The sequence below is a fragment of the Protopterus annectens genome, chromosome 5.part0, assembly GCF_019279795.1.
Source record: "Protopterus annectens isolate FY-2018-M chromosome 5.part0, PAN1.0, whole genome shotgun sequence".
Lineage (NCBI taxonomy): Eukaryota > Metazoa > Chordata > Ceratodontiformes > Protopteridae > Protopterus > Protopterus annectens.
The window spans coordinates 1,241,963,686-1,241,990,400 of NC_056735.1; the positions used below are offsets into that span (position 1 = coordinate 1,241,963,686).

The 26,715-nt window shown below is 37.9% G+C and overlaps 1 protein-coding gene across 1 annotated transcript in view; it reads left to right on the forward strand.

The window, feature by feature from the left end:
* The window catches only part of TBC1D8 (TBC1 domain family member 8), a gene marked incomplete in the record, with an annotated part of 2,215,010 nt that overhangs the window by 394,916 nt on the left and 1,793,379 nt on the right, over window positions 1-26,715 (forward strand). Inside the window, 2 exon segments of the mRNA XM_044071089.1 lie at window positions 23,635-23,808; window positions 24,245-24,395. Coding sequence (XP_043927024.1) covers window positions 23,635-23,808; window positions 24,245-24,395 — 325 coding nt within the window.

Here is a 26,715-nt window from a genome sequence, read left to right on the forward strand (position 1 = left end):
CTATGTTGATGGATGCTGCTAGGGATAACTAGCACTTTTTTTTGTGCAGCTGCTGCCGTTTTAAGTTTCTTCAGGATAAGGGAAAGGCCTTGCAGGAACTTAAACATGTTTCTGTTTCACCTGTGCCTACATTTCAGAGATCTTACCCTAATAAGGCAGCTTTTTTTCATAGGCAGTCTCACCATCCCCAAGGGTAAAAAGGGTGGGAAGCTAAAGCTACCTAGACTTCTGTGACACAGAAGTCTCCTTTTAATGACTGACCAGGTGCTGTCTCACTGTCCTGCTCTGTCACATTCTTTTTCTTCATATTTCCTTTTCCCTTCCTGTTTGGTTAAAGATTACTCAGGCTTCCTCGGTTTAGTCCATTTTCCACCTAGGTTATTTCATGGTCTGGAAATCTTTTCCCCCTTTTATGGGCATTGTTCAGCACCCTCAGGAGCAGTTGGGCTTCTTTCCAGGGGGGCTTCAGGAAACTATTCAGGAAATTCCAGTTTCTCAATGGTGGAAGGGGTTCTACTTCAGAATGTTTTTTGGTGCCCAGGAAAGAGATCACTTGTAGACCTGTTTGGACCTCTTTCATCTAAACACCTTTCTAAAGGTCACTTCTTTTTAGATGTCCCCTCAATTTTTTTTGTTCCCTTTGCTGCTTCCTCAGGCTTATCTGGTGTTTCTGGGTCTCGGGAATACTTATCTTCATATTCCTATTCATTCTTCATCCTTTCAATCTCTTCTTCCTCTGGCTTCAGTAACAGCCAGGGGATTTTCTGAGAGCTCTCTGGCTTATGGCCTCCACCATTCCTATACTCCCTTTTGCCAAGCTCCACATGAGAAAACTTCAGTGGCTTCTAAAATCCATTTGGCTTCAGCATTCTCATCCCCTTGAATTTTAGTTACTCTTCCATGTCTTAAGCAGGAACTTCAGTGGTGGATTCAGCAGTTGACCCACAATCCAGGGCACCCTTTTCAACCTCTTCCTTCTGAGGAGCTGTGCTCAGGCACTTCAGATGTGGTATGAGAAGTGGCCTTTGACTCTGTAAAGGTGCATAGAGTCTGGTTTCCTCTTCAACAGAAAGACCACATCAATATCGGAGATGAGAGCTCTTCTGCTGGCTTTTCAAACCTTTCCTCTTCTCTTCTCCTCCTCCTCCTCCTCCTACAGTGATGTATGTCAACAAATGGGGGGACAAGGTCTTTTGCCAGCTGACACTGCTAATATGGGAGCTAGCTATCCAGTATCAAGTGACACTTCAGGCAGTTTACATTCCCTCAGGCTAGAACATTGTGACAGACACACTGCACAGGTCCATAACTCAATATCACAAATGGATGCTTTACAGGGATGTGTTTCTGGACATTGTCCATTAGTGGAGTATTTCTCAAATGGATCTTTTTGTCTCCTCTCTGAACAGACTACCTTTATTTTGTGCATCCTAGGTCCTCTGGTTTGGAAGGTGGGTGCCCTCTCTTTTACTTGGAAGGGGATGTTTCTTCATGCCTTTCCTTTCTCTCATTTCAAAAGTTCTGTTCAAAATACAATAGGATACTTTCAGCCTTGACTTCCTTTTGGCCGAGGCAGCATTAGTTCCTTTTTCTGCATGTAGCCAAGGGCAGTCTTCACAAATTACCTTACAGGGTGGACCTACTCGCACAAGATGAGGGACCTCAGTTATCCCCACTTTTTCATTTTTCAACTGAATCTGTGTGTGATAGGATTTTGATTCCACATAGACACCTTTTTTCTGAGGACATGCTTGGTTCCTGCAGGAGGCCAGGAAATGGTTCTCAGCTTCTTTCATATTAGGCCTCACATGTAGCCTGTTTTTCCTCCCTGGGATCTTCATTTTGTTTTAGAAAAATTGGTTCAAGCTCCTTTTGAGCATGCAGCTTCAGCTTCCTTATAACATTGTTCTTGGAAGACTGTATTTTTGTTAGCCTTTACTTTTGCCAGATAAGTGTCCAAGCTTCAAGTCATATGGGTTGTTGTCCTGTTTTTAGTGTTCCATAAGGGTAGGGTTGTCCTTTCGTACTAATCCTTTTATGCCCAAGGTGGTGAATGAGTTCTCTGTTCATTTGCCCACTTTTTTCCCTTCTCAGTAATCTGCTACTGTGAAGGTGCTGCACACATCGGATGTGCTTTTATGACCATTGTACTGCTTTTTCACCCCTAATTTTGTTCAACTACCATAAAGGCTTTCTTTAGATTATTTTTTTGTGTAGTTTGAAATGCTTTAACGTTTTATCAATCCATATGTTCTGCGTATAGTACATATAAGTCATTAAATTGATCTTTAACCTATAGTTTTCTGTAAGACACTGTTTGAATTATAAGCAGTTCTAAAAAAATGTGAATACTATACTAATTTATTAGTATTAAGAAATAAACTGGACTCTGAAGAACTCTCAAACATAGCAAGTGTTGTTCTCTAATAGTTGAGCACTTTCATTTGTAGTAGCACAATAATTTTGTATCAGAACCCAGTCTTGATGTATCTATTCTCTCTCATGAACTCCACAGTTGCATGATCCATGATGTCACATAGCCTAAAACATACAGTTAAACCTAATGGATATCTAAAATAAAATAATTCCAGCGCTGTCTAAGATGCAGGAATGCAGAAATATTCCCAGAGTTAGGCAATCTGCCAGTACAACTTTCTTTAAAAAGCACCTTAAATAATGAAAACACAACCACACTAAATGCTTTATTTGTTTCACTGTTTTTCATCCCTTTTAAAACTGAGACTTCCTCAGAATACACGCAATTGCTTCAATATCACTCCTTTTATATCTGTCAGGAGTTGCAGAACATAACTTCTGCCATAATTACACTTCTAATTTAAAATGCTGTGAAATTAATTGAGCGTTTATTGTGGTTGTCTTGTATTCGTTATTTAGGGTGTTTTTAAATAAAAAAAAGTTGCATTGCCCAACCCCGAGAGCATTTCTGCATTCCTGCATCTCTGACAGTATTGGAATTATTGATAGTAAAAAAACAGCGTTCACAGCAACTGTAGAACCAAATAGAAAAGAAACAGCTTACGCCTCTTGCTATGTAGTCTTGGGAACCGGCACCAAGTTCCTTCAATAATAAAACCAAGGTACTGAACAATAAAGGTTGCACTCGTAAAATAATCCAAAATTTATTTATATAACGACAGTTTAGCGCTTTCACCTGTATACACACCAGGCTTCCTCAGAACTAACTGCTACTTTGTTTCAAACAAGTTTAAATCACTTTTTTGGCGCCAAAACCATACATACAAATTAAAGGCATACAGACACAAAATACATTAAAATAAATTTAAAGCTTTGCCATACTATTAAAAAAATAATCGCTAAATTGCGATCACAATAAAATACACCAAATTAGATTCATCAGCTTATATATAATCAATTATCTAAATGGGTAAAAAATATATATACATATATAAATGTATGTTAAAATAAATATATATATATATATATAAAAATATATGTGAAACATTTTTTTGCTTTGTTTATGTATGCAGATACAATATTACTGAACATTTCAATTAAAATAACAACCGCAACATCGTTGGTTGTTACAATCTTTCAAGTGGTGATGTAATAAAAATATATATATATTTCTGCTTTATATTTTTCCTAGATACTGATGTTTTTACTTTAATAAAGGTTTTAAAGAGATGTTATCGTTCAGCCCAGGGAATGTGGAGGCATGTTGTGGTTGTTTTTTAATTGAAATGTTTCTACGTACATAAACAAAGCAAAAAATTTTTCACATATATTTTTATATATATTTTTTCACATACGTTTATATATGTATATATATTTTTTACCCATTTAAATAATTGATTATTATATATAAGCTGATGAATCTAATTTGGTGTATTTTATTGTGATCGCAATTTAGCGATGATTTTTTTTAATAGTATGGCAAAGCTTTAAATGTATTTTAATGTATTTTGTGTTGGTATGCCTTTAATTTGTATGTACGGTTTTGGCGCCAAAAAAGTGATTTAAACTTGTTTGAAACAAAGTAGCAGCTAGCTCTGAGGAAGCCTGGTGTGTATACAGGTGAAAGCGCTAAACTAACTGTCGTTTTATAAATAAATTTTGGATTATTTTACGAGGGCAACCTTTATTGTTCAGTACCTTGGTTTTATTATTGAAGGAACTTGGTGCCGGTTCCCAAGACTACATAGCAGTATTGGAATTATTGTTTGATTTTCTGGCATTGAGGTGCTCTCTTCACTTATTCCTGTTCTTTTGTTGTTCAGTTTGGCTCGTAGTAATGGGATTAGCGAGGGTAGATATGGCAGAAGTGGAGCTCACCAAAATCAGCAAAGCAATTATAGACAAGAGGAAAAACAGTAGTTTGTGGGTGAATTAAACCAGCTAGTACAAGCGTTATTGCCGACTTCAAAAGACATGTCAAGTCAGCAGAGCTTGGTTTCGTTGCCTGGCAACCAAGCTAATCTATTTAAGGAACCTAATACTGAACCCAGAAGTGTTTTTTATTCACCATTAGAGTCAGCTTTCAGAAGACGCAGCAGCGCTAATTTCTATAGATTTATTTCCGAAAGTGTTTTGTTCACCAGAAAGGGACCGTTCTATCGATTTTCAGTCCCACTACGAAAAAGGAGCCAGACCAAAAGACAAGTGGTTAGCAAAGAAAAAATGTGACTTTAAAAACACTTGTAATAAAATCAGTGATCATGTATCTTTGTTGTACAAGGGCAAAAATGGACAAAAGGAGGGTTATACAGAAAGAGAATGGACTGGATAGTTAAACGATAGTAAGTTTTAACTTTATAAAAATAATTATGACAATATTGAACCTAGAACTTATTAAGAAAATGTTAACACTTATATGACTTAATATTCAAATATAAGTCACTGCAGTGTGATAATTGTTACCTAAAAGAATGCTTGCAAGCTAAAATGGTGCTAGAGGATTTAAGGGTCTATAAATACCCTAACCATGTAAAAGAAGATTCAGCTTTTCATAAAGAACTGTTAAAAGTTTTTGACAATTGTGATTTTTACTATTATGGAGATTATAATCAAGAATAACCAAAAAAATGCAAAATCTTTATGAACAAATAGTTAAGGTTAATGAGACTATTACTAAGGATTTATTACTTTCTGTAGACAAATATTTGGAAATTAAAATAGATGAAATGAATTAGAAAGAGCAAAAAGTATGCTAGAGATATGGAAGAATATAAAGAAGATAGAAGCTATTCAAAATTTAAGTCCCATTTTTTTACAAGGCAAAAGATATGGAATAGATGAGGTAAAAGGTAAAGAAGACAGACTGAATATAAACTCACAGTTAGCTTATGAAAAGGCTAACTATAGCGAAGGTAACTTGAGATTAAATGACCCTTTAGAGTACCCCCTTTTAAGGAGGATCAGAAATCACAGTAAATTTAGCTACAGAATTACAATCAAAGGAGAAATCCGAGATAAAGGAAGGTAAAGGCAACAGCAAGCAATCGTTCAATGTACATAATGATAATGAAAGTAACGACAGTATTATAGAAAGTGTATATTCCTATCAAAATTATATTTATAATTATAGCAGTGCAGAGGTAAACAATGTACTTTTGTTTATTTATGAAAGGGTTGAAATATGAGCCTAGTATAAAGAGTGATATTAATCAAATTATTCTAGATTAAAAAATGTTTAGCAGAAAGAAAAACACCATATATTTCATAAAAATGAGAGAAGAATAAATCTAGATAACCAATTTAAAAGAAAAAGTACATTTAATCCTCCCCTACATCCACGGCTTAAAAATTTTGAGAATATGGTAGAGAAGGAAATAAGAAAGAAAACTGAGAAATCAAAAAGTCTGACATAACTCTATTTCTTCTTTTGTAAGATTATTATATGAAATGAGAAACAATGAAAATATTAGTTATCAGATCAGATGAGGGAGGAATGGTAATTATGGACAATGTAGTGCATATATAGGAAAAATGTTAATTTTAAATGACACATATATGCCAATGTCTCAATGAAATATAGCATGTAGTAAAATAGATTACAATCTATAAGATGTTAACAGAAAACCTCAAGTTTGGAAGAGCTTAATTTAATAAAAACTGACAGGCCTGTGTTACCATCTCTGTTTGGAATACCCAAGGTACATAAAAATATAATAGATCTACTTATGAGGCCTATAGTGTCTGAAAATGAATCAAAAACACATCCGATGACATATTATATTAAGAAATTAGCGATTGGAAACAAAAGGAATAGGTTTCTTAAAGGATTCCTTGGATTTTTTTTAAGAGAAGTCGAAAATAAGTTCTACAAAGATAATGTTATTTCTCACTGTAGATATAAAAAGATTTTTTTTTCTGATCTCTCTCAAAACAGGACTAAAAATGGTTTGAAGAAGCAATATCTCAGGAATTTATAGCTTTAAAGAATTTAGGACTTTATTAGAACTAATGGAAATGGTGTTGTACAATAATTTTGATATTAGAAGAAGAATTTTACAAACAGAGTAGCTATGGGTGCAAGTTGTGCACCCAGCTATGCGAACATTATTTTACAGTATGGAAAAAGAAATGTATTTTTAAATTCTCCATACGCACCACATTCAAACTTTTATAAGAGGTTTTTAGATAATATCTGTATATTTTGAAAAGGCACGGAAGAACATTTGTTTTCATTTATAGACTATATGGGACACAAACTTTTTAGAAATCACACATAAAATAGAAAAACTTAAGGTGTTTCTTTTATTTTTTTATATATATATATATATGTGTGTGTGTATCTACATGTAAATATATATAAGTAGATGTACTAAGAATATATTGGAAAGTAATTTCATAAATAAGATAAGTGCTTCAACAAAAAAAGGGAACATATAAATGTGGAAAATGTACTCAATGTAAATTCATAAGCTGCACTAATTGTATATACATTCTAAGTAGAGAAAAATTAATACAGAGGTAAGGAACACAGTAACTGTGAGAGTAAAGACCTTGTATATTTGGCTACTTGTAAGGTCTGCAGTGCATTTTGTGTAGATGGAATTGAAAGGACCCTTAGAGAATTCATGAGCATTCCTATAGTATTACTTCATCCAGTCATAATAATCCCCTATATAAACATTCAGTAGTGTGTGAAATTGAAATTCATGTTTTTTGTGCTAGAGAATATCCCCATGAACATTAGGGGAGGTTGTGGGAAGAAAACAGTTTAGAAAAACTTAATGGCAAATGTATTTACAGGCTAATGAAAAGTCTGGTCTTAATGATGTATTTATAATGCCTTTATTAAAAATAAGAGCTGCTAGACTCTAAAGGGATATGATTTTTATAGGTACATGCATTTTATACACTTTTTAATTTATTTTTTACATGGTTTATGATTTATACACTTGTATACTAGGCACTTTTAGAACATCGTAAAATTTTAATATAATATGTATTTGTTTATACATATATTTAGATTTATAAGATTAGGTTTAGATTTTATTAAGTTAGAATTAAGGTTAGGTGTTGTTTATCAGTGACCAGTAGAGGCAGTAGAGTATTAGGACTATTACTACACATTCAAAAAATATATATTCCATACAAGTTCAGTTAAAAATAAAATTTTTTTTTAATTTTTATATATTTTTAATGCGTCTATGTAATACCATTGGTTTGATCAAGGTATTTTATTATAAAAGCTGATAGAAATGTTTTTTATTCAGTTTTTTTAAATTAGAAGTGTAATTATGGAAAAGAGAAGTTGCGTTCTGCAACTCTTATTTGACTTTGATATAAAAGGAGGTATTTTGAAGCAATCGAGTATATTCTGAGGAAGTCTCAATTTTGAAAGGGATGTAAAATGTGTTGAGCATTTAGTGTGGTTATCATGTTTTCGTTATTTAAGGTGTTTTTTAAATAAAGTTGTATTGGTGGATTCCCTGACTCTGCGAGTATTTCTGCATTCCTGCTTCTCTGATAGTGTTGGAATTATCGTTTTTGTTGGCACCGAGGTGCTCTCTTCACTGATTCCAATTTTGTTGTAGTACAGATATCTAAAATAAATTGTTCTAGTCACATTACTATAACACCCTAGTCTTAAAAAATGTAATATTTTATTATACTTTAGCAGTCCTTAATTTTAATGTACAGTTAAGTGTTATTTGACCATTCAAACCATGGAAGTAGCTTCCTGCAGTTGTAGTTACCATAGTAGTTCTTTATTTCCTTGTATCCATTAAATTCCTCCCAAAATCCCTTGTACATTTATCCACCTTTTTAATTATACAAAATTTTAAAATGTTTTAAGTTATTGCATACAACAGAGTGCTGGGTACATTGCTATTTTTTTGTTGCAACATTGGTCATAAATTTATTTTCTCATGCTATGTCAAGATTTTCCCACGTAAAAAGCACAATAAGACTGACACAAAGCAGAGTATACTATTACATTTGTGCCACCATTGGCACAAACGTTACTATGAGTAATTCTTGGAATATAGTGTTAGTCACCTATGAATCAGAGAATTTGTTTGCTAAATTAAGTACAAATTCTTAATTTATGATTGAGTCAGGACTTTGCAAAAATGAAATAATAAGAAGATCTCATGCCTTAAATTTGTTTTCACAGGTTGTACAGATGAGTGTAAGGGGGAGGGGTTAAAGCCTGCACTGTAAAGAAATCTATTTAATTTTTGAAATCGGCACAACTGCTGAATACCACATTATGAACTGCATGTATAGAATTATAGACAGGTTAAAAATAGTGGAAACCAGCTTTTTGGCAAGTAATTTTATTCAGTAGTTAAGCATATATTAGTAAGAAAAACACATTAAAAAAAACTTTCTCTGACATTAAACTTTTGCCTGGTGCTCATAAAATGCTTGATTTATTGGTAAATCACTGCTTACGGTCAGTAATACTAGACATTAGCGTTTCATATTTCTTATTGTTCAAACAATGCAAGTTAATCTAATATCTGTTCTATTAACTCCTTAAGTGATTTAGAGTACTGTTTAAAAATCTGAGAGGTATGACGTGCAGTAAAAATGAGTATGCAGCTTCTGATACATAAATTCAATACAGTTATGTTTTCTGTGCAGGTAGACCCCTGAGTAGTGAACTGTGTGCCAGTGGGGTGGCAGGGCTGTACCAGATTCTTCTACTTGGTAATATGAAGGGTGGTTGTTTGCATGTTAGTCTGCACAGGTGTCTAGGGGTTCTTTTTCAGTATGTAGAGAGTAAAAGGGGGTGCATATGGATTATTTGTATTTAGAATATTCACATGGCAGCATATACATATGAACTAAGTTAACATCTCTGCACACCCTGAACAGGGGATTAAAGGTAAAACCAGGCTGTAAAATCATGTGAGAAAGGAGTTGTTGACAGCTGACCCAAGAATTCTTCACACAGGGATTTATTAATGAAAGGCTAAATGTTTATGGCTAAGACACCCCAGGCTTGCTGAATATGCACACAGCTAAGTTTGGGGACCCTTTCAGAATGGGTTTGAGATCAGAAAACAGCACCCTCTGGGAGAGTTTGTAGTGAGCTACTGGAATAGCAAGTAGAAGGCAGAGGGGGTTGTACAACATATACTAGGGTACAGTCTTTATTGGACCACACCAGCAGTGGATTATGATAGATGCTTGGTGCGTACAGCACTGCATACGTGTCAGTCTGTAAAAATGTTCAACAGTAATCTGTAGTTCTCCTTCAGATCAAGGAAGTTTCAAGGATGCTGTTTTAACAGTCCTGTAACCCCTTGCACCTTATTTCCTGGTGGTATAGGTATTACTTAACTACCTTTCTTAATAATGTCTGTTAAGCACTGTTCTTGCTTAATAGTTAGTAGCTCTGGTAAACCCATGTTAGGATGGCCATGGCGTACCTTAAGGCAGCAGTGCCATGCCTCCACTGGATTGTTTGTATGGAGCATTTCCAATGCAACCAAGTCACCCAGATTACAAAAAAAACTAGTCGGTAGGTTTGTCAGGAGCTTACCTTGCCTGCAAGGGGGAAATACCATTTTGGGAGGCCACAGACACAGTGATGGTCTAGGAAGTTTACCAGGTCATGGTCATTATAGCTCTCAACTGAGTTAGGGACAAATCCAGAAATATTAGGAACAAGTTTTAAAATGCTAGTACTGTTAACATGAGATGACAGAATGAGAGCTTGAATTAATGTACATTTACAGAAGGAAAAATGTATGCCTCTAATTACACTTTGTTTTAAATGCAAGTCGCCAATTTTCCCTGAAGGTCACCAGTTTTCCTAGGAATAAGGAACATCCCTGAAAATCTGGGACAGTTGAGAAGTATGACATTGAAGGCACTGCATTGGTAATGCCCAATAAAGGTAGGTACCCCTTTGTGCAGTGGAAAAGAATACAAGGGCCAGTGTCTTACAGGTAGAATGTAATGTGGCCTGTACTGTGTTGCAAGGTTGAGCATTTGCATGATGCAACAAATGATCAAGCCATAATGAAGTAGGTAGCTCCTTAGATTAACTTTGGAAAGTACATTCTTTACTAGCCGGTATGGCCACTTTTTTGAAATCTTGGTGTATACCTAGGTGGAAGGGTCTCCCCATACTGTTGTCCCACATCCTTTGTTGGGGTCCTCCTTATGAAAAATGCTGCCTCCATATGCTTGGGCATCAGCCAGTGGACTAGTGATACCATCTTGCTACTGAATGTGATTCCTTTAATTCTATGTATTATGTAGACCTGACAGCGGACACTGGCTTGGATGGAGAATGTCCCATAGGCATGGGTGGAGAATGTCCCATAGGCATGTATCATGATGGAGCTGCAAAGGATAACCACATTGCAGTCAGTTGTCAGGAGAGGGCTAATGGTGTCACCATCCTCGTGCCACCTACCTTTACATGAACTGTCATGTGAGATGGGAGTAACTCCTTGCAGTAATTTTTGGTAGTGTAGCTGGTGGCAGTGCTCATGTTATGATCCTTCACACAATGGCATGGCTTAAACCAAGTTTTAAGATGTTTCCATCACTTTCTGCAACTTATCCCTGTTTAGCTGTCTTTATTAACATCACAGATAGTATAGTTCATATTCAAATGTAAAAGAGAAACTATTACAACATTTTATTCCTTTGTACACATTATACAAATATGACTTTTGTCTTAATGATTCAATTTAACATTACATAGAAAATGTCACTTCTCCAAAACATTACTTCTCTGTTTATTGTTCCTACAGATTCCATTTATTTCTGTGGTTAACTCCTTCCTGTTCCTAAAGATTCCACCTCCAGTTCATTTTACTCAAGAGCATGCAACAGTTCTGTTACAGCTGGTTTTGCTTTTGGTTTCCGTTTCCTAGTAATTGCTTTTTTGGCAGCCAACAGCATTAAACGTAGTAGGGCCTAACTGTGTCTAAACAGTTAATTTTGTGTATACTACTGAATAGAATCGTGTCCTTAAAATAATTTTCTCCTCCAGCATTTCTGACAAAGTACCCTGTAGGGTATTTCTAAAATCTATCGCCTTGTTACATTCCCAAATAACATTTTCATAGGTTTCCCACTCTTTCCCATTACATCTGTGATAATTGCTGTCTACCCTTGGAAGAATTCTCTGAAGTTTACTTTGAGTATAAAAATAACTGTGCAAACACTTCCATGCAAAAATCCTGAAGATACTGTTACTTTCACATATTCTGCATGACAGTGTATTGAACATATGTTTGCACCTTGCAACTTACATGCATACATTTGGGTTTAGCAGGCTGAACTTGAATGCAATTGCAGATGTTCGTGTTTCACAGTTGCAGTCATCGCACTTGGGTTATCCTGCCAGAGGTAGCCCTCAGTCGGCTTGAATACCAGAGGCTTAGTATTTCTGTGTCGGTTGCTGTTGCTCCAGGACTGACGTCAGGTCGTCAGTGGTATAAAATCAGGCACCTGACTCCATTACATCAGTCTTTCTTGCCAAGGAGCCTGAAGTACAAGCAGTTCGCACGAGTGCTGGTCGGCCGCTACCTGAGTTTTCATTTCCGAATTGAAGTTGAAGTCTTCTAAAGCTAAGTACCCCGTTGGGGATCCTTTTTTCTTGCTCTAACCGATGTCAGAAAAAATTAACAATTGTCTCGCCTGTGGAAAGCAAATACCGCACTGAGACTTCCATTCTTACTGCGTCACCTGTTTAGGCCCAGACTACGACATCCCTTTCTGTCGCTTTTGTGCTTTGTTCAGCGCCAGAACTGTATGTTGTTGGGCCCTTATTGTAGCTAGATATTTTCACTCTTGGTCCTTGTATTCCGATATGGCTTCGGTAAGCCATCCAACTACTGACCTTCCGAAAAAATCTAAGGATAAAGATGGAGAATGCACAGGTCCAAAACTGCTGACGACGCTTCCGTTAAGCTAGTAGTCAGTTCTCAATGAGGTGCTTTTGCAGTCCCTGATGCCCGCTTCTGTGGGACCCGCAGGTCGCTACTGAGACCCTTTCGGAGTCTGGTATGCCACAAGACTTTTCTTCGACTAAGGATCCTGCGGATATCTCTACCTTTGATGGGTCCAGAGCTGCTGAGCAGGCACGGGCTTCTGAGGAAGTTCTTCGCACTACCAATACTAGACACAAACCGATTCCTTTTTTCACGTCTTCAGTTCTTTCTAAAACTACCAAGTTTCTAAGGCCCAAGGTACGAACTACGGCCAAAAAAATGACTACCCCAGCTCAGGCACCTGCTTCCATGCCTCAATCTCAAATGCTTAAAATGGCAGAAGACCTTATTATGCCTAGGGGAAGCCAGGCTGCCCCTTCCAAAAGGAGGAGACTTGTCCCCAGTAGTTTTATCTTAACAGGTGCCCGATGGCTCTGATGCTTCTGAATATGAAGACATGCAACCCCTCTCTGCTTATGAGGATTCTTATGCAGAGGAATCCATTCCTTCTGCCTCTCCACCCGAGGATTTTTCATTTGGTGAAACCCTACATACTTTAAGGGAGAATTTCCAATGGTCATAGTCAGGACTATCAAACCAAAAAGATATACAAAGAAAATCTCACAAAAATAAATATTTACATAATAAAAGCATCCAACCCATACATTTAGAGGAATAGTTGAGTCAATACAGTACAGTTAGCAGGCTTAACACCAAAGATGATTCATGCATTGAACAGTTACATGATATGAAATATGAATTTCAACAGAGAGGTTATAAATTAAAATTGTTGCTGGACGAATAGCATAATTTCTTTGAACGAAGGAAGGACAAAGTTAAATCTCATTTCTCAATTCCACTAGATGGTCCCAATCTTTTTACGTCTACTGTTGACCAACTTAGATACACTACTGCCTATAGTCTTTGTACATCTAATATAAAGAAAATAGGTGGTAATTGGGCTGTTTTACAAGCCCTGCCAGAATTAAATAATCCATCTCATCCAAGGTTTACTTATAGAAACTCCAGCAATTTAAAAAGTAAGTTATTCTATAATGAAATATGAACTAAGAAACAAAAGGGGATTGAGTCAAACAAAAAGGGCACATTTCCGTGTATGCACTGCTCTATATGCGGTGTTATATGTAAGAACAATACATTCACACATCCAACAACTAAGAAAGAATATTGGTTTAATTGCACTGCTACTTGTAATTTTAGCAACATTGTTTATTTAGCTACATGTGATATATGTCCAAGTTTTTACTTTGTCAAGTAGAAAGCTACGTGAATGGATTATTTAACACAAGTCTGATACAAAAAGGAAAATCTCAACAAATGCACTTGCAAAACATAATACTGATTTTGGTCACACACTTTTTCATTTAGTGTTATTGACATATGTTATGCCGGTCAGAGAGGGGGAGACAGGAATAATGATTTAGAGACTGAAGAATACAATTGGATTATTAGATTACAAGCAGACCGTAGTCCAGGCATTAATTCTGCTGTTTCTATTAAACAGATTCTGAAAAAAATGCAGACATGTTTTAAAAAATGATACTTAAATATAAGGCTACATATTATATAGCCACCTTATAAATGTTTCTTTTAAAATGTGTGTGTATGTGTATCTATCTATATATATATATATATATATATATATATATATATATATATATATATATATATATATATTTAATGATCTAATTAATTACAGTGATATTGGTTGGCTGTTATCAGGTGATGTTAAATTTTATATTTAAATAGTACTGTGTTTTATTATGGTTGTATCACACTAAAGGAGGAGTAATCCAAATGCTTTGTGTTTTCGGCTACGTTTTATTGGTATTTTATTAAACGTTTGGATGTAACTTGGTAAATTTTTTTTGTGCTTAATGTCAGGACTATCGTCAGTCAAAAAAAGAGACTCTGAATTGTTATATTTACCACAGCACAGACCTTTAGTCATTCCTCCTGTCCTGGATGTTATGGATGATGTTTTTCTGGAATCCAGTTGGACTCCTGACACCCTTCCTCCTGCTCCCAGTAGACCTGAACGGTACTACGGAGTCCTTGACTTTCTCAAATTCCTTTTCAAAAATCCTGCTGACCCAGAGGTCATCTCCCAAGGACCTAAAGGAATGAAAGCAACCTCAGCTAAGAATCCCGCCCCCTCAGACAGGGATTCCCGAGCTTTAGACAGATGGGGTAAAAAACTATACACCTCTGCAACTCTTGTTGTTAGAGCATTAAATTGTCAGTTCCACATGCTGAAATATCACAGCATAGCATGGAATTTCTCAAACAACAAAAATATTTTCCTTTCCTGCTTGTGCAGAAAATAATTACTAGAGCTTATGCATTCTGCAAGCCAAGTTATTAAGCACACCTTGCAGTGTGGCTTTGATGCCCTAGAAGCATCTTACAGGGCAGCAGTCACTGGTTCTGTCCTTAGAAGGCATGCTTGGATTAAAGGACAGACCTTGCCAGACCATGTCAAATCAAAATTATTGGACGCACCATTGAACAGACAGTTTCTTTGGCACCAAGGCCAAAGAGGTCTTAAAAAAGATGATAGAAAAAGCTAAATCTATGCAGACAGTTAAAGAATTTTTTACAGGTCCAGCCTCAGAGTTTCAGTAGGCATTGCCCCTCCAAGCACTGGTCCTTTCCAGCCCCCTCCAAGCACTGGTCCTTTCCAGCCCCCTCCAAGCACTGGTCCTTTCCAGCCCCCTCCAAGCCAGCTCAGCCCAGACCAGACCCGACCCAGCGGAAGCAGACACCCCAGACAGCAGTCCCAGGGAATGCAAAGATCTAAGCAATGGAGTTCCTCCTCTTCAAAAATGGGGAGTGCAAAGTCACCCCCTTATGGGAAGAACTCACTGACTTTACACCTCCACCCCTTACAATGACTTTACACCTCCACCCCTTACCTCTGCCCACCTGCTTTTGCCCCTAGGAGGAAAACTCTCCTTCCATGCAAACAACTGGGCCTCTATTACCAATGACCATGGATCCTCAACATAGTGTCCCAGGGATACAAATTTTATTTCCACACACTGCCAACCCCAAATGAGTTCCCAGGTCTTCCTCCAAACCAGTAGACAGTGGCCAAAAAGCAAGTCCTTTCCCTGCTCTCCATGAGGGCAATACAGCATGTTCCTGCAGACCAGATAGGCCAAGGTTTCTATTCCAAACTCTTCCTGGTACCCAGAAAAGAGGGCACCTGGTGCCCAATCCTCGCTGTATCCATTCTAAACATCTTTCTGGTGGTACCAACATTCAAAATGCTCACCCTCCAGCAGCTTCTTCCTATGCTTTCCAAGGATGCTTGGTTAGCCACCAGAGACCTGAAAGAGGCCTGCCTACACATCCCAGTCAGGGAATCTTGCAGGAAATGTCTACATTTCAGGGCAGGATCTTTGCACCTTCAGTTCTCTGCTACCCTTTGGCTTACCACTGCTCCGAGAGTTTTCACAAAATGCCTGGCTCCAGCTATTGCTTTTTGCAGACAAAGAAATATTCAAATTTACCCCTACTTAGAGAAAAGCTGTACAGCACCTAACCTTTGTAAAGGATCTACTGACCTCCTTGGGGTTATACTATCAACAAAAAGAAATCAAAACTAGTCCCCACACAAAAAATTGTATTCCTGGGAGCAAGCCTGAACACAGCATCCCAGATGGCATTCCTTACTCCAGAAAATCAAGCCTACCTGACAGGCTACTCATCTCAACTAGCCACCAGAACCCAGTTATCTGCAGGGAAAATTCTGCAAGCTCTAGGGTTCATGGTCTCCTGCATTCTACTCACTCCATATGCCAGACTGCATATGAGGAAACTACAATGGTACCTAAAAAGCCTTTGGTGTCAACACTCTCAAGACCTAGAAGCTATCATACCAATGATACCCTGTCTAAAGAAAGATTTTCTTTGGTGGGAAGCCGCATGCCACCACAAGAAGGGACAACCCCACACCACCCAGTCCCTCACCACAGATTCATCAGACTATGCCTGGGGTGCACACCTGGGCGGCAGGTGCATTCATGGCCATTGGAGCCCAAATCAAATACATCTGCACATCAACCAAAAAGAGATGCTAGCTGTTCAGCACACCCTGACAGCTTTCAGACCCCTACTCTCCCCAGGACCTCTACTGATCAAAATGGACAACACCACAATGATGTGGTATATCAACAAGCAGGGAGGGACTCGCTCTTGTCCACTGTGCAGGCTCGCCATGACCCTTTGGCACACGGGCTCAACCATGCAACTACACCTGCTAGCACAGTTCCTGCCAGGCACCCTAAGCTGTCTGGCAGACCATTTAAGCAGAAACCTGCTTAGACCCGCACGAGGGGCAACTAGACCACAGAAGCTTCACCCTTGTAATCCAGAAATGGGGCACCCCGAAGGTGAACCTCTTTGCCTCCCACTCCAATTATCAGCTCAGCAAATTCTGCACCAAGGAACCTCACAGCAGGGCCTGGAAAATGGATGCTGTATCCTTCCAATGGGTAAACCTCTCGGTCTATGCATTTCTCCCTCTACCACTCATTTCAAGGGTACTGCTCAAAAGAAGGGAGGAAAAACCAAGGGCAATCCTGATTGCCCCAGACTGGCCATGCCAGCACTGGTACCCACTGCTTCGCAGTCTGTCACCCCTGCCACCATGGCACCTACCTCAGATCCCAACACTCCTAACCCAGAAGAATGGTTAATTCATGCATCCCCAATTGCAGACCCTCAACCTGGCAGCCTGGCTTATTCCCTGACCTCTCCTCAAGCTGTCAGCCTAAGCAAACAAGTCCTAGATGTTATTCATGAGGCCAGACGCCCCAACACTAGAAACTCCTATGCTGACAAGTAGAAAAGATTTTGCAACTGGATCCAGGCTAAGGGAGCCAAAACAGCACAGCCCTCGATTACCTAGCAGACCTACTACACAGGGGTCTATCCTTCTCTTCTATTAAAATTCATGCCTCTGCCATCTCTGCTCAATACAGCACAGAGCCACCTGTCTTCTCACATCCTCTCATCAAATAGTTCCTAAGAGGGGCTAACAACTTAAGGCCACCCAGAAGCGCTCCTACCCCAGCTTGGGACCTTAACATTGTGTTGGAAAAGCTCACCCTACCCCCTTTTGAACCTGCAGCTTCAGCAGAATTAAAAGTCCTCTCTTGGAAAACAGCCTTGCTTCTGGCCATCACTTCAGCTAGAAGGGTTTCAGAGCTACAAGCACGCATGGCTGTAGAGTCCTTCATTTCTCATGCTGACAGGGTCTCCCTCAGGACTAACCCATCCTTCATGCCTAAAGTGATGTCCAGTGTGGCTCTCAACCAAACCATTCATTTGCCCACCTTTTTCTCTAACCCACAAAACCTGGGGGAAAGGATTTTGCACTCTCTAGATGTTGCACAGACAGCTCAGATTCTATCAGGATAGGACTAAAATCTTTTAGAAAAACTGACGAATTGCTAGTCAGCTTCGCAGGAGGGGCAGAGGGCAAGGCCATATCCAAACAGTCTCCAAATGGATAGCACACTGCATCCATTTCTGCTACTAACAGCACGGGAAGCCGCCCCCAAAGGGGGTCAGGACTCATTTCACCAGGGCAACCTCCACCTCTGCAGCTTTTCTCAGAAGGGTCCCCACCAGGGACATCCTGGAGGCTGCAACATGGACTTCTGATCATACCTTCACCAAGCATTGCCATCTGCGTATATTCCCCAAATCCAGGGCAGGCTTTGCCACCGCAGTCTTGCAGGGCTTCCTAGCCAGCCCCCAGTCGTCTTGACTGCCTTCACCCTTTTCTTCAGCTTTGGTAATCAACCCAAGTGTAATGGCTACAACAGTGAAACACGAAGAACATAATACAGTTGTGTGCACTTGCCGTAAATGTAGATGTTCGAATGTGTTCACTGTTGCAGTCCTAGTTTCCCACCCTCCATCCCCCTTGTCTCCCTCTCTCCCCTGCTCCCTTTCTCCCTGCAGGGAATTTTTGGTATTTACTTTCTACTGGTGGTAGTCTTCCACTATAACTTAGCTACATATTTTGGGGGTGCTGAAAGTTGGTGCAAGAAAAACTGATGTAATGGTGTCTGCTGCCTGATTTTATACCAGTGAAGACCTGACATCAGTCTTGGAGTGACACCAACCGATTCAGAAATACTAAGCCTCTGGTATTCGGACCGACTGAGGGCTACCCCTGGCAGGATAACCCAAGTGTGATGACTGCAACAGTGAATACACTCTACCATCTATATTTATAAGTGTACACAACTGTACTATTCCCATCTCTGTTTAGACCCATGTCACATTTCATTTTCTCAGACTTTCCTTTCACTGCAAGCATTAAAAAACAAAAGTATACATTTTCATTGTCACTCCCAGCCATTTTAACTCGCATCAAACACTCGCACAAATATATACATTTTCCAAAAAGGGAAAATTACATGTATGGGCAAGTGCTCCAGAAAGACAGCTGTCCCCACAGGCTTCACCGAGTCTAAGGTTAGATTTAATCATGCAGACAACACATGTTCCATTCTGTACCGATGCCATGTCTTGCCCCATCTCTTCTTTTTTCCAGATGAGAAAAATGACTTGCATACTCTCAAATAACTGAATTATAGCCTTAAGAAAAAGTGCCCTGGCTCTCATTAAATGAATTGGTTTTACAATGGCACGATTCATACTGATGTGGATGTTACTATTAGGAATATGTCTGCATGTTCTCTTCAATGTAACCAGCTTAATTTATTTTCATTGAGCTTCCTTGTCACTTTAAAATTAGTACTTAATGTTTTCCTACAGATACTTCGCAGTTCACATTTTGGTCATTCTTAATATTTTACCTATGTCTGCAGAGAGTGCATCTTCCATTTACACATTTGCAGAGTTATACTGGCAGATGAGTGGACAAAACAGAGAAAAAAATGTACATTCCTCCTTTATCAGTACCATTAACACCAGTCTCTGATAAGACTGCTGTTCCATCTCACCTTTAGAATAGCTGTGTATTCTATACATAACTACTTTACACTGTAACATAAAGTTCACTTCAAAAATTGCTGTACACACATTGCTAAGAGAAGACAAAATGTTTTACTTAGTGTGTACACATTACTAAGCAACCTAATTTTTTTTAGGTTTCTTTTTCACTTCATTATCCTTGTAGGCATTAACGATAAAGTGAAAAGTTATACTTTATCGTCCTCAACCAGTTTAAAATATTTTGGATTTTTTGCTGTTCCTTTTGCCAATCGCCTAAACCTGGTCTCTGGTTCAAATCTAATGTACTCCTTGCTTTTCTTAGCTCATTTGTCTTTTGACGTATAAAAAGTCCATGTTTCTTGTAGTTCCCTATTGAAAGGGGTCTATCACACATTCAGTGTTAAGAATTTTAACTGATGTCCATGCTAAGTAATACTGATTCTTACTAATTCAGCAACAGAATGTTGTATATGTAAAACATTTAACCATCCTTTGAAATTCCTAGCAAGCTATTAGCAGTTCCACATTGAAAGGCAGTGTTCCACATTTTAGTGATAGGTTAAGAGCTGAGAGCTATACCATTGTCAGGGCAATGAGAAGCAAATTCCCATTCAACTTACTGGCTAACTTTTTGTTCTCAACTTTATTTCCTCCTTTGGCTGTTCTGCATCCAAGAATGTCTTTGCGTCTTATGAAAAAATATTTTTTAAGACCGCTGAATGTAATGACTTGAATCTCACACCTGCAGCTCGACAATGTCTGATTGCAGTGATAACCTTGCTTTTCTCCTACCTGGAACACGGTGAATAATAATTTTGCATGAACAACCCTCATGTTCGCAATTGAAAACACTTTACCATTCTGCCATGACTTTGTCAGGAGCAGCTCCTTCTGCTGATATGGCTACATCTTTGCTATTGTAGGTCTTGGCTTCTTTCTCATGGCCAGATTTGCAGCACAGACTTTATGCCCTTTCTAGTAACAAATCCTGTTGTGGAATACTAGTCTTGTTGCGTATTTGTGCTTCATAACTGTAATGTCATCTGTTCTTTCCAGTTTCTCTGGTACATCTGAAAATCTCAGGTTTTCTTGCATGCTCTAACGTCTAGCTGTACTATATTTTGAAACTGTTCTTAATGAGGAGTGTCATATTCAGCCAGTCTTTCTTTCATTTCAGTCTTTGATTTCTGCAGTTTTATCAGCTCATCTGAATAGCCCCTTATTTTTTTTTTCCATTCCAGCCTTTTGTCATTTGACTAGATGTATTTTGTCTAGTGTCTGTTATTTTTAACACCTTTCAATACATTTGATTTATTTTTCTCCTAAATTATTGGAAGCTATCTCCTGTTCTGAGGCTGAAACCCAAGCTTTTTTGCTGAAAAATTGCAAAGCTCTTCCACACCAGTATTTTTCTTTTCTAGATGATTTTCACTTCCTTTCTGTAGATTTATTTGATGACATCCAGATTGTGTAGTGACTAAACAGTAACTGAATTTTACCCAAATAACAGGCTTTCACTGGCTCTTTCTAGAGTTTTTCACACTGGGAGAGCTCTAATAGATCTGCTGATCAATGTGCAGCCGTCATTGAAGACCCTCCCCACCTTATCCTTAATCTCCTGCCTTTGTGCTGACACTGCAGCTTATTTTGTATCTGTTGCATGCTAGTGGCTGGATGCCCTGAGCAACTTTTCGTCATTCTGCAGTGGGCTGATGGCTTTTCCCTTGCATGTTCTTTCCATTTTCCTTTCACATGACCAGTAATATCTGGCTGTTTGCCCACTGTAGGTGGTGTATGTAACCATCTATGCATAGTTTTCCCCTACCCTTTTGTCTTGGATACACGTATGTATCTTGCAGCCACCTGTTTGGGTGCATTGTTCGTAAACGTCTTAATCCATGGCATATGTGGGCCATTTGAACCTTCCTGCCACTGAGTGACAGCTACCTCTGATGCACCCGTCCTGTGTTTGGGATGTAGGGAGTACTAACTAGTGTTTTTTACTAGGATAATGCTGCCTCCACCAGACATGATCTGCTAATGCCGTATCATGCTGACATCATGCTTATAAGGGCACATGAACTTGGCTGTTGGCTGCTTGGCTTTCCCTGCTGAAATCCATTAATGGTGCACCAAAGTGGAAAACTTTCCCTTGCCATCTAGATGGCACTGTACAGGGTCACGCAGTCTCTTGCTGAATTGTGACTGGTGAGATACAGTGGGGTACTTCCGAAGTAAGGGGTGAAGTAAATAAGCTGTTATATGTACAAGAAATACATTAGTGGTGCTCTGCATGATGCAGGAAATGACATTGGCATTTGATTGATTTTTATTTATGGCATTTCGTTAGCCTGACAAATGGACTAGTTCTTGGACCCTTTTTCAGTCCGTCTACATGAACATAGCACAAAACTATATAGAAGTTACTTTGAATGATAAGTAATAAATGCTTAAGAACTTTATACATCGAGTCGTTAAGAGTTTGTAATAGAATAAAGTTGAAGTGCAATATGAATACAACAAAACTAGTCTTAAAATCAATGATGACTAGGTGAACTTCATTGTCTACTTAGTCTGTCAACAATATACCTTTCTGAATAGTGTAAAGCTGTAAAGAAATGCATTGTTTTAAACACTTACTGGTCGTTGTAAGACTCATTTTGTAGCTTTCCTGAGTAGAGATGTCTACAGTGGTAAAGAGCGACTTGGTGTTTGGAGAAAAATGTGAAGAGGAATGGAGAGAGGATAGCCAGCCTGACATAGGAAGAAATGGGAATGTTTGAGCATACACACGCGTATATTTATATTTCTGTTAAACTCCTGGAATTTACCATGAAGAGGAACCTTGCAGACAGGACAATTCTTTCATTCATATGTTCTGCCCTCATAGTATGAACTGCAAGAAAGACCCCACCAAGCTAGAGTCTTCACTGTGTGATACCTCAAGCTTCCTCTTGGAGGCCCATGGGATATATGCAAATGACCCAGTTCAGGTACATGGCTTCTGAATGCCCATGATTTTTTGATTTTTTAAGTCCTTTTGACTAAATTCACGCCAGTAAAGGCCAACCCCACTAGCCTGTATAAATGCTATGTTTTGGCTTCTTTCTGATCTTGTCAGTACAGCATAAGTGGATGTGGTCTAAGGTATTTCACAGTGAAAACTCCAGCTTCACTGGATCTTTCTTGCAGTTTTTACTGAAGTACTTGTTTGTGTGACCTTTTTACCTTTAAGATGTATAAATGAAACAAAGTTTGTGTTGCTGGTAGCACATCATTAAAGTAAAGGTTAGGGTCAAAAATATAGGGTAAGATTATGGTTACATATATTTGTCCAGTCTAATAAAGGTTGTCAGCACTTTATAAATTATACAAAAGTTTGTGGTACTGTTACCATGGTGAAAATGAAGGACTGGTGCTTTTAATAAGTATGGAAGTAAATATGATACGAAATTTGTTACATTTGTTAGTGTGCTTTTGTATTGCCACTCAACATGCATAATAGTCACAGGCAAGATGGTAAGGTTGTAGGTGCCACATCACTATTTTGGTATGTTCAGGCGTAGTAGGTGTTGAAGGTGGAAGCAAACATGGGCAAGTATCAGTACTCACATCAGTGGATGATTTCTTTATTATACTTTTATGTAATACTGTACTAGTTATATTGGTCTGCTGTCCATTTTCTCCAAAATAGGTTGGCCACAGTCCTCAGTGGTTGCATTACTGCAGTTCTCTGAAACGTGTTCCTGCACAGTAAATAGTTTTAGAACCACAGCAGGTAGTTAATATGTGCTGGTCAAGTCCCTGACCATTCATTGCGACCATAAAATATAGTGCTGATTTACTGCCAGCCAGCATAAAAGGTTAGGGAATGATCAAGAACTATAAATCACACAGCTGTTATCAGGCATAATATCTAGTGCAGTAAACAATGCCTGATTACATGAAGCAAAGCATGTTTCTGTAAATTTTTTTGTGGTGGTTAAAATGTTTTAATGTATTTTGTCTTAATACAGATGGTATATAACATTTATTTTCTTACAGCTTTGGGTAGCAGATGAAAGCACTTGGTGCTTATGAAAGCTGGTATGGTTATTGAATAAAAATTCTACAGAAAGGACACCAGTATTTGACATCCATGCTGTGATTTTTACAGAAAAAGTAAACCAGTTAACCATATGAACAAAGAGAAGTCTGTCAGTAGCAGTCACTTTTGCCTTTGTTGTACCCCCCCCCCCAGGTATCCCTGCCATTTGAGTCGCATGTGTGTAATGAAGATGCATTTCAAAACCTGATGACAACAGATCCGCAAACACAGGATGAAGCAAAACAGCAGAACAGACATTCACTAAATGAAGAAGCATTGATGGCAGTCTTTCATCAACTAGGACCTGAAAATACAAACTCCAGTATTGTATGTAATATTTGATTATCTCACTGCTAGTTGTTCACTGATTTTCACAGCAGAAGGAAATTAAAATAGTCTCTGACTTGACAGCTTTCATGTACCGAGGCAGGCTCAGATATTACACTGTTTTGCTTTAATTTTCTCTTGTCCGTTAATCTTGTAAAATGCATAACATATCCCTTAAATATTGTCTGCACTAAGAAGTTTACCAGAAAAGATTTCTAAACTGTGACTAGATTTTGTTTGCTATTTTTTCCATTGCAGAGCCAAAAGTTTGCATTACCTTGCTGAATTAAATGAATGTCGAATTTTAAAAGGAATTTACTTTGTAGTTTTATGTATTAACTGTTATGCAGTAACGTGAAAGAAAAGCCCGACGTGGAAATTAACTATAATTTGTACGTCTGAACTTTATCTCATGGTTTGCTTTATTTTCTTATAGTCTAAAGAGCAAATAAAGGAACGCTTATGGCGTGACCACTTTTCTGAATATGGGCGAACAGTCTGCATGTTTAGAACAGAAAAGATAAGAAAACTTGTGTCAATGGGAATCCCTGAATGTCTTCGTGGAGAACTGTGGCTCATCTTTTCAGGTATTAACCTATTTTCAGATGTTATGCTTTTTCTTTTTTATATTTAGTTTAATTTGCTACCAGTTATACATGTACTTTCCAGTTTTCACTTGTGTGTACGAACTACATTGTTTACCAGCCTGTTTGTGATCCTAAGGTGAAAGCTACAATTTGATTAAGGAATGTGGACACAGTGATGGCACTGCAGCATGGTATGCACTTGTACACCATTCTGCAGGGCATTTATTTTACATTTGTTGACCAGACTAGTCTAGCTGGATACATGTCCTTTTTCAGTAGAGGCCCGGGGAGAAAAGCTCCAAACATAGAGAAAACACAATACATTTACATGTAGTAGAAATAGCATAACATAAAGACAAACTTACTGATTAAATAACATTCACAGAATTGTATAGATAATCTTAAACCTGGTTACATTGTGGTTACTTAGCTGGTTATGGTTAAGTAAGAAGTGTTATCTTCCCATATTTCATAATTCTGCATTAGTTTTTTAATTTTATTTTCATTCTGTCTTATCTTGGCTACTTTGATTAACTTAGGTGGACCGCTGCTGTGTAGATCTTTTATAGTTCTCCTCTCCCATTGCAGTGCATCATTTCTCTCATTTCTGTGCTTAGAACTGTGCCCACTGTATGTTGAGCTATACATTGACAGTCGTGTACCACACCAGCAGAATGCACTTAACTCTCTAATCTACTAGTTCTTTTTTAGTGCAGATGTAGTTTGGCTTTTTTTCTTTTACCTTAGAAAAAAAATCATGTGTTTGATGCCTGAAGTGCACATGGCCTTATGAGTGTTTGTGGTCCTGAAATAATGAAACAAGACCTACACGAGCACTATGAGAGAGAGGGTGTAGAATATGTAACGCTAGCAAAAATAGCAGTGATTCAACCCAGCTATCGTTTGATGCAGGAGATAGAAACTTGTAGAATAGTGGTTTAACACTTGATCATTTTGGGGATCAGCAGGATAGTCCTGTTTTAATTCCAGCCATTACACAGTGACATATGTCCGTGTGCAGTTAAAGAAACTATTACAAAGTGTTATCCTTTTTATGCATTATACACACTGTTTCTTTCCTAACGTTTATTGTTCAGTTTAACATTATGTACATTGCTGAAGTCCCACCTTCCCTGAAATTTCACTCCTCCTCCTCCTCCTGAACAATTATGGTATGTATTGTTCCCGCAAATTTCATTTATTTCTCTCTAGTTTTCCCCTTCCGTTTTCTGAAGACCTCACCTCCGTTTTTTTATCTCCTTTACAGCATTCAATAGTTCTGTTAAGGGTGATTAGGAATTTTTTTTTTTTTATTTTCAAATAATGATTTGTAGATCAATCATAGTATTATATGTATTAATCAAATTAAGTGACTGTTTAGAATGTTTACATTCAGTCTGACAAAAATGAAAGAAATTAAAACAAATGTAAACAAAGTTAATAAATTCATATATACAAAAATCAGAGAGAGTCTGGCTCTAGTTGCATAGTTTCAGTTGCAAAATTTTTCTCCAAGGGTTACTATTGGCTTAGGATACATTCTGAGTTCTTTGATTTTAATCTCCTTCAGTGAAGAAGTAATCTCCGTGGTATCCCTGAAGTCTCAAAACAACCCACTAAAGTGTAGTGGGTCTAAAAACAAAACAGTGTAAGAAACTTCTCTGTGTGGAAGATTTTTAGTCCATATATTTATAGTTAATCACTGTATATTAATCAGATCAGACAATAGTAGTAGAAGTAGCGAACGTAAACTCGTCAAGTCAAAAAGTAATAGAAAATATATAATTCTACAGCATTACTAAGTATTCGAAAGTAATCCAAGCAAGGCAGGCAGTCTTTTTCCAGTCGAAAATCCTTTAAGTACACAATTCGCTTGTCTGTGTACTTAATAAAGGATTTTCGACTGGAAACAGACTGCCTGCCTTGTTTGGATTACTTTTGAATACTTAGTAATCTGTAGAATTATATATTTTCTATTATTACTTTTTGACTTGACAAGTTTAAGTTCGTTACTTCTACTATTATTGTCTGATCTGATTAATATACAGTGGTTAACTAGAAATATATGGACTGAAAATCTTCCACACAGAGAAGTTTCTTTCACTGTTTTGTAATCTCCATCAATGCCATCATCTTCAGTAGAGATAAAGAATCTTCCATTTTAGGTGCTGTATTCGAATTCCATATTCTTGCGCATTTCCTGGCAGTTGCCAATATTGTTCAAAGCAAATATAAATTTATTTTATTCAATTGGAAACCTTCATTTACATTTAATAGTATTGTGGAGCTTTAGATAAAACAAAGGATTCTGTAAATGTAG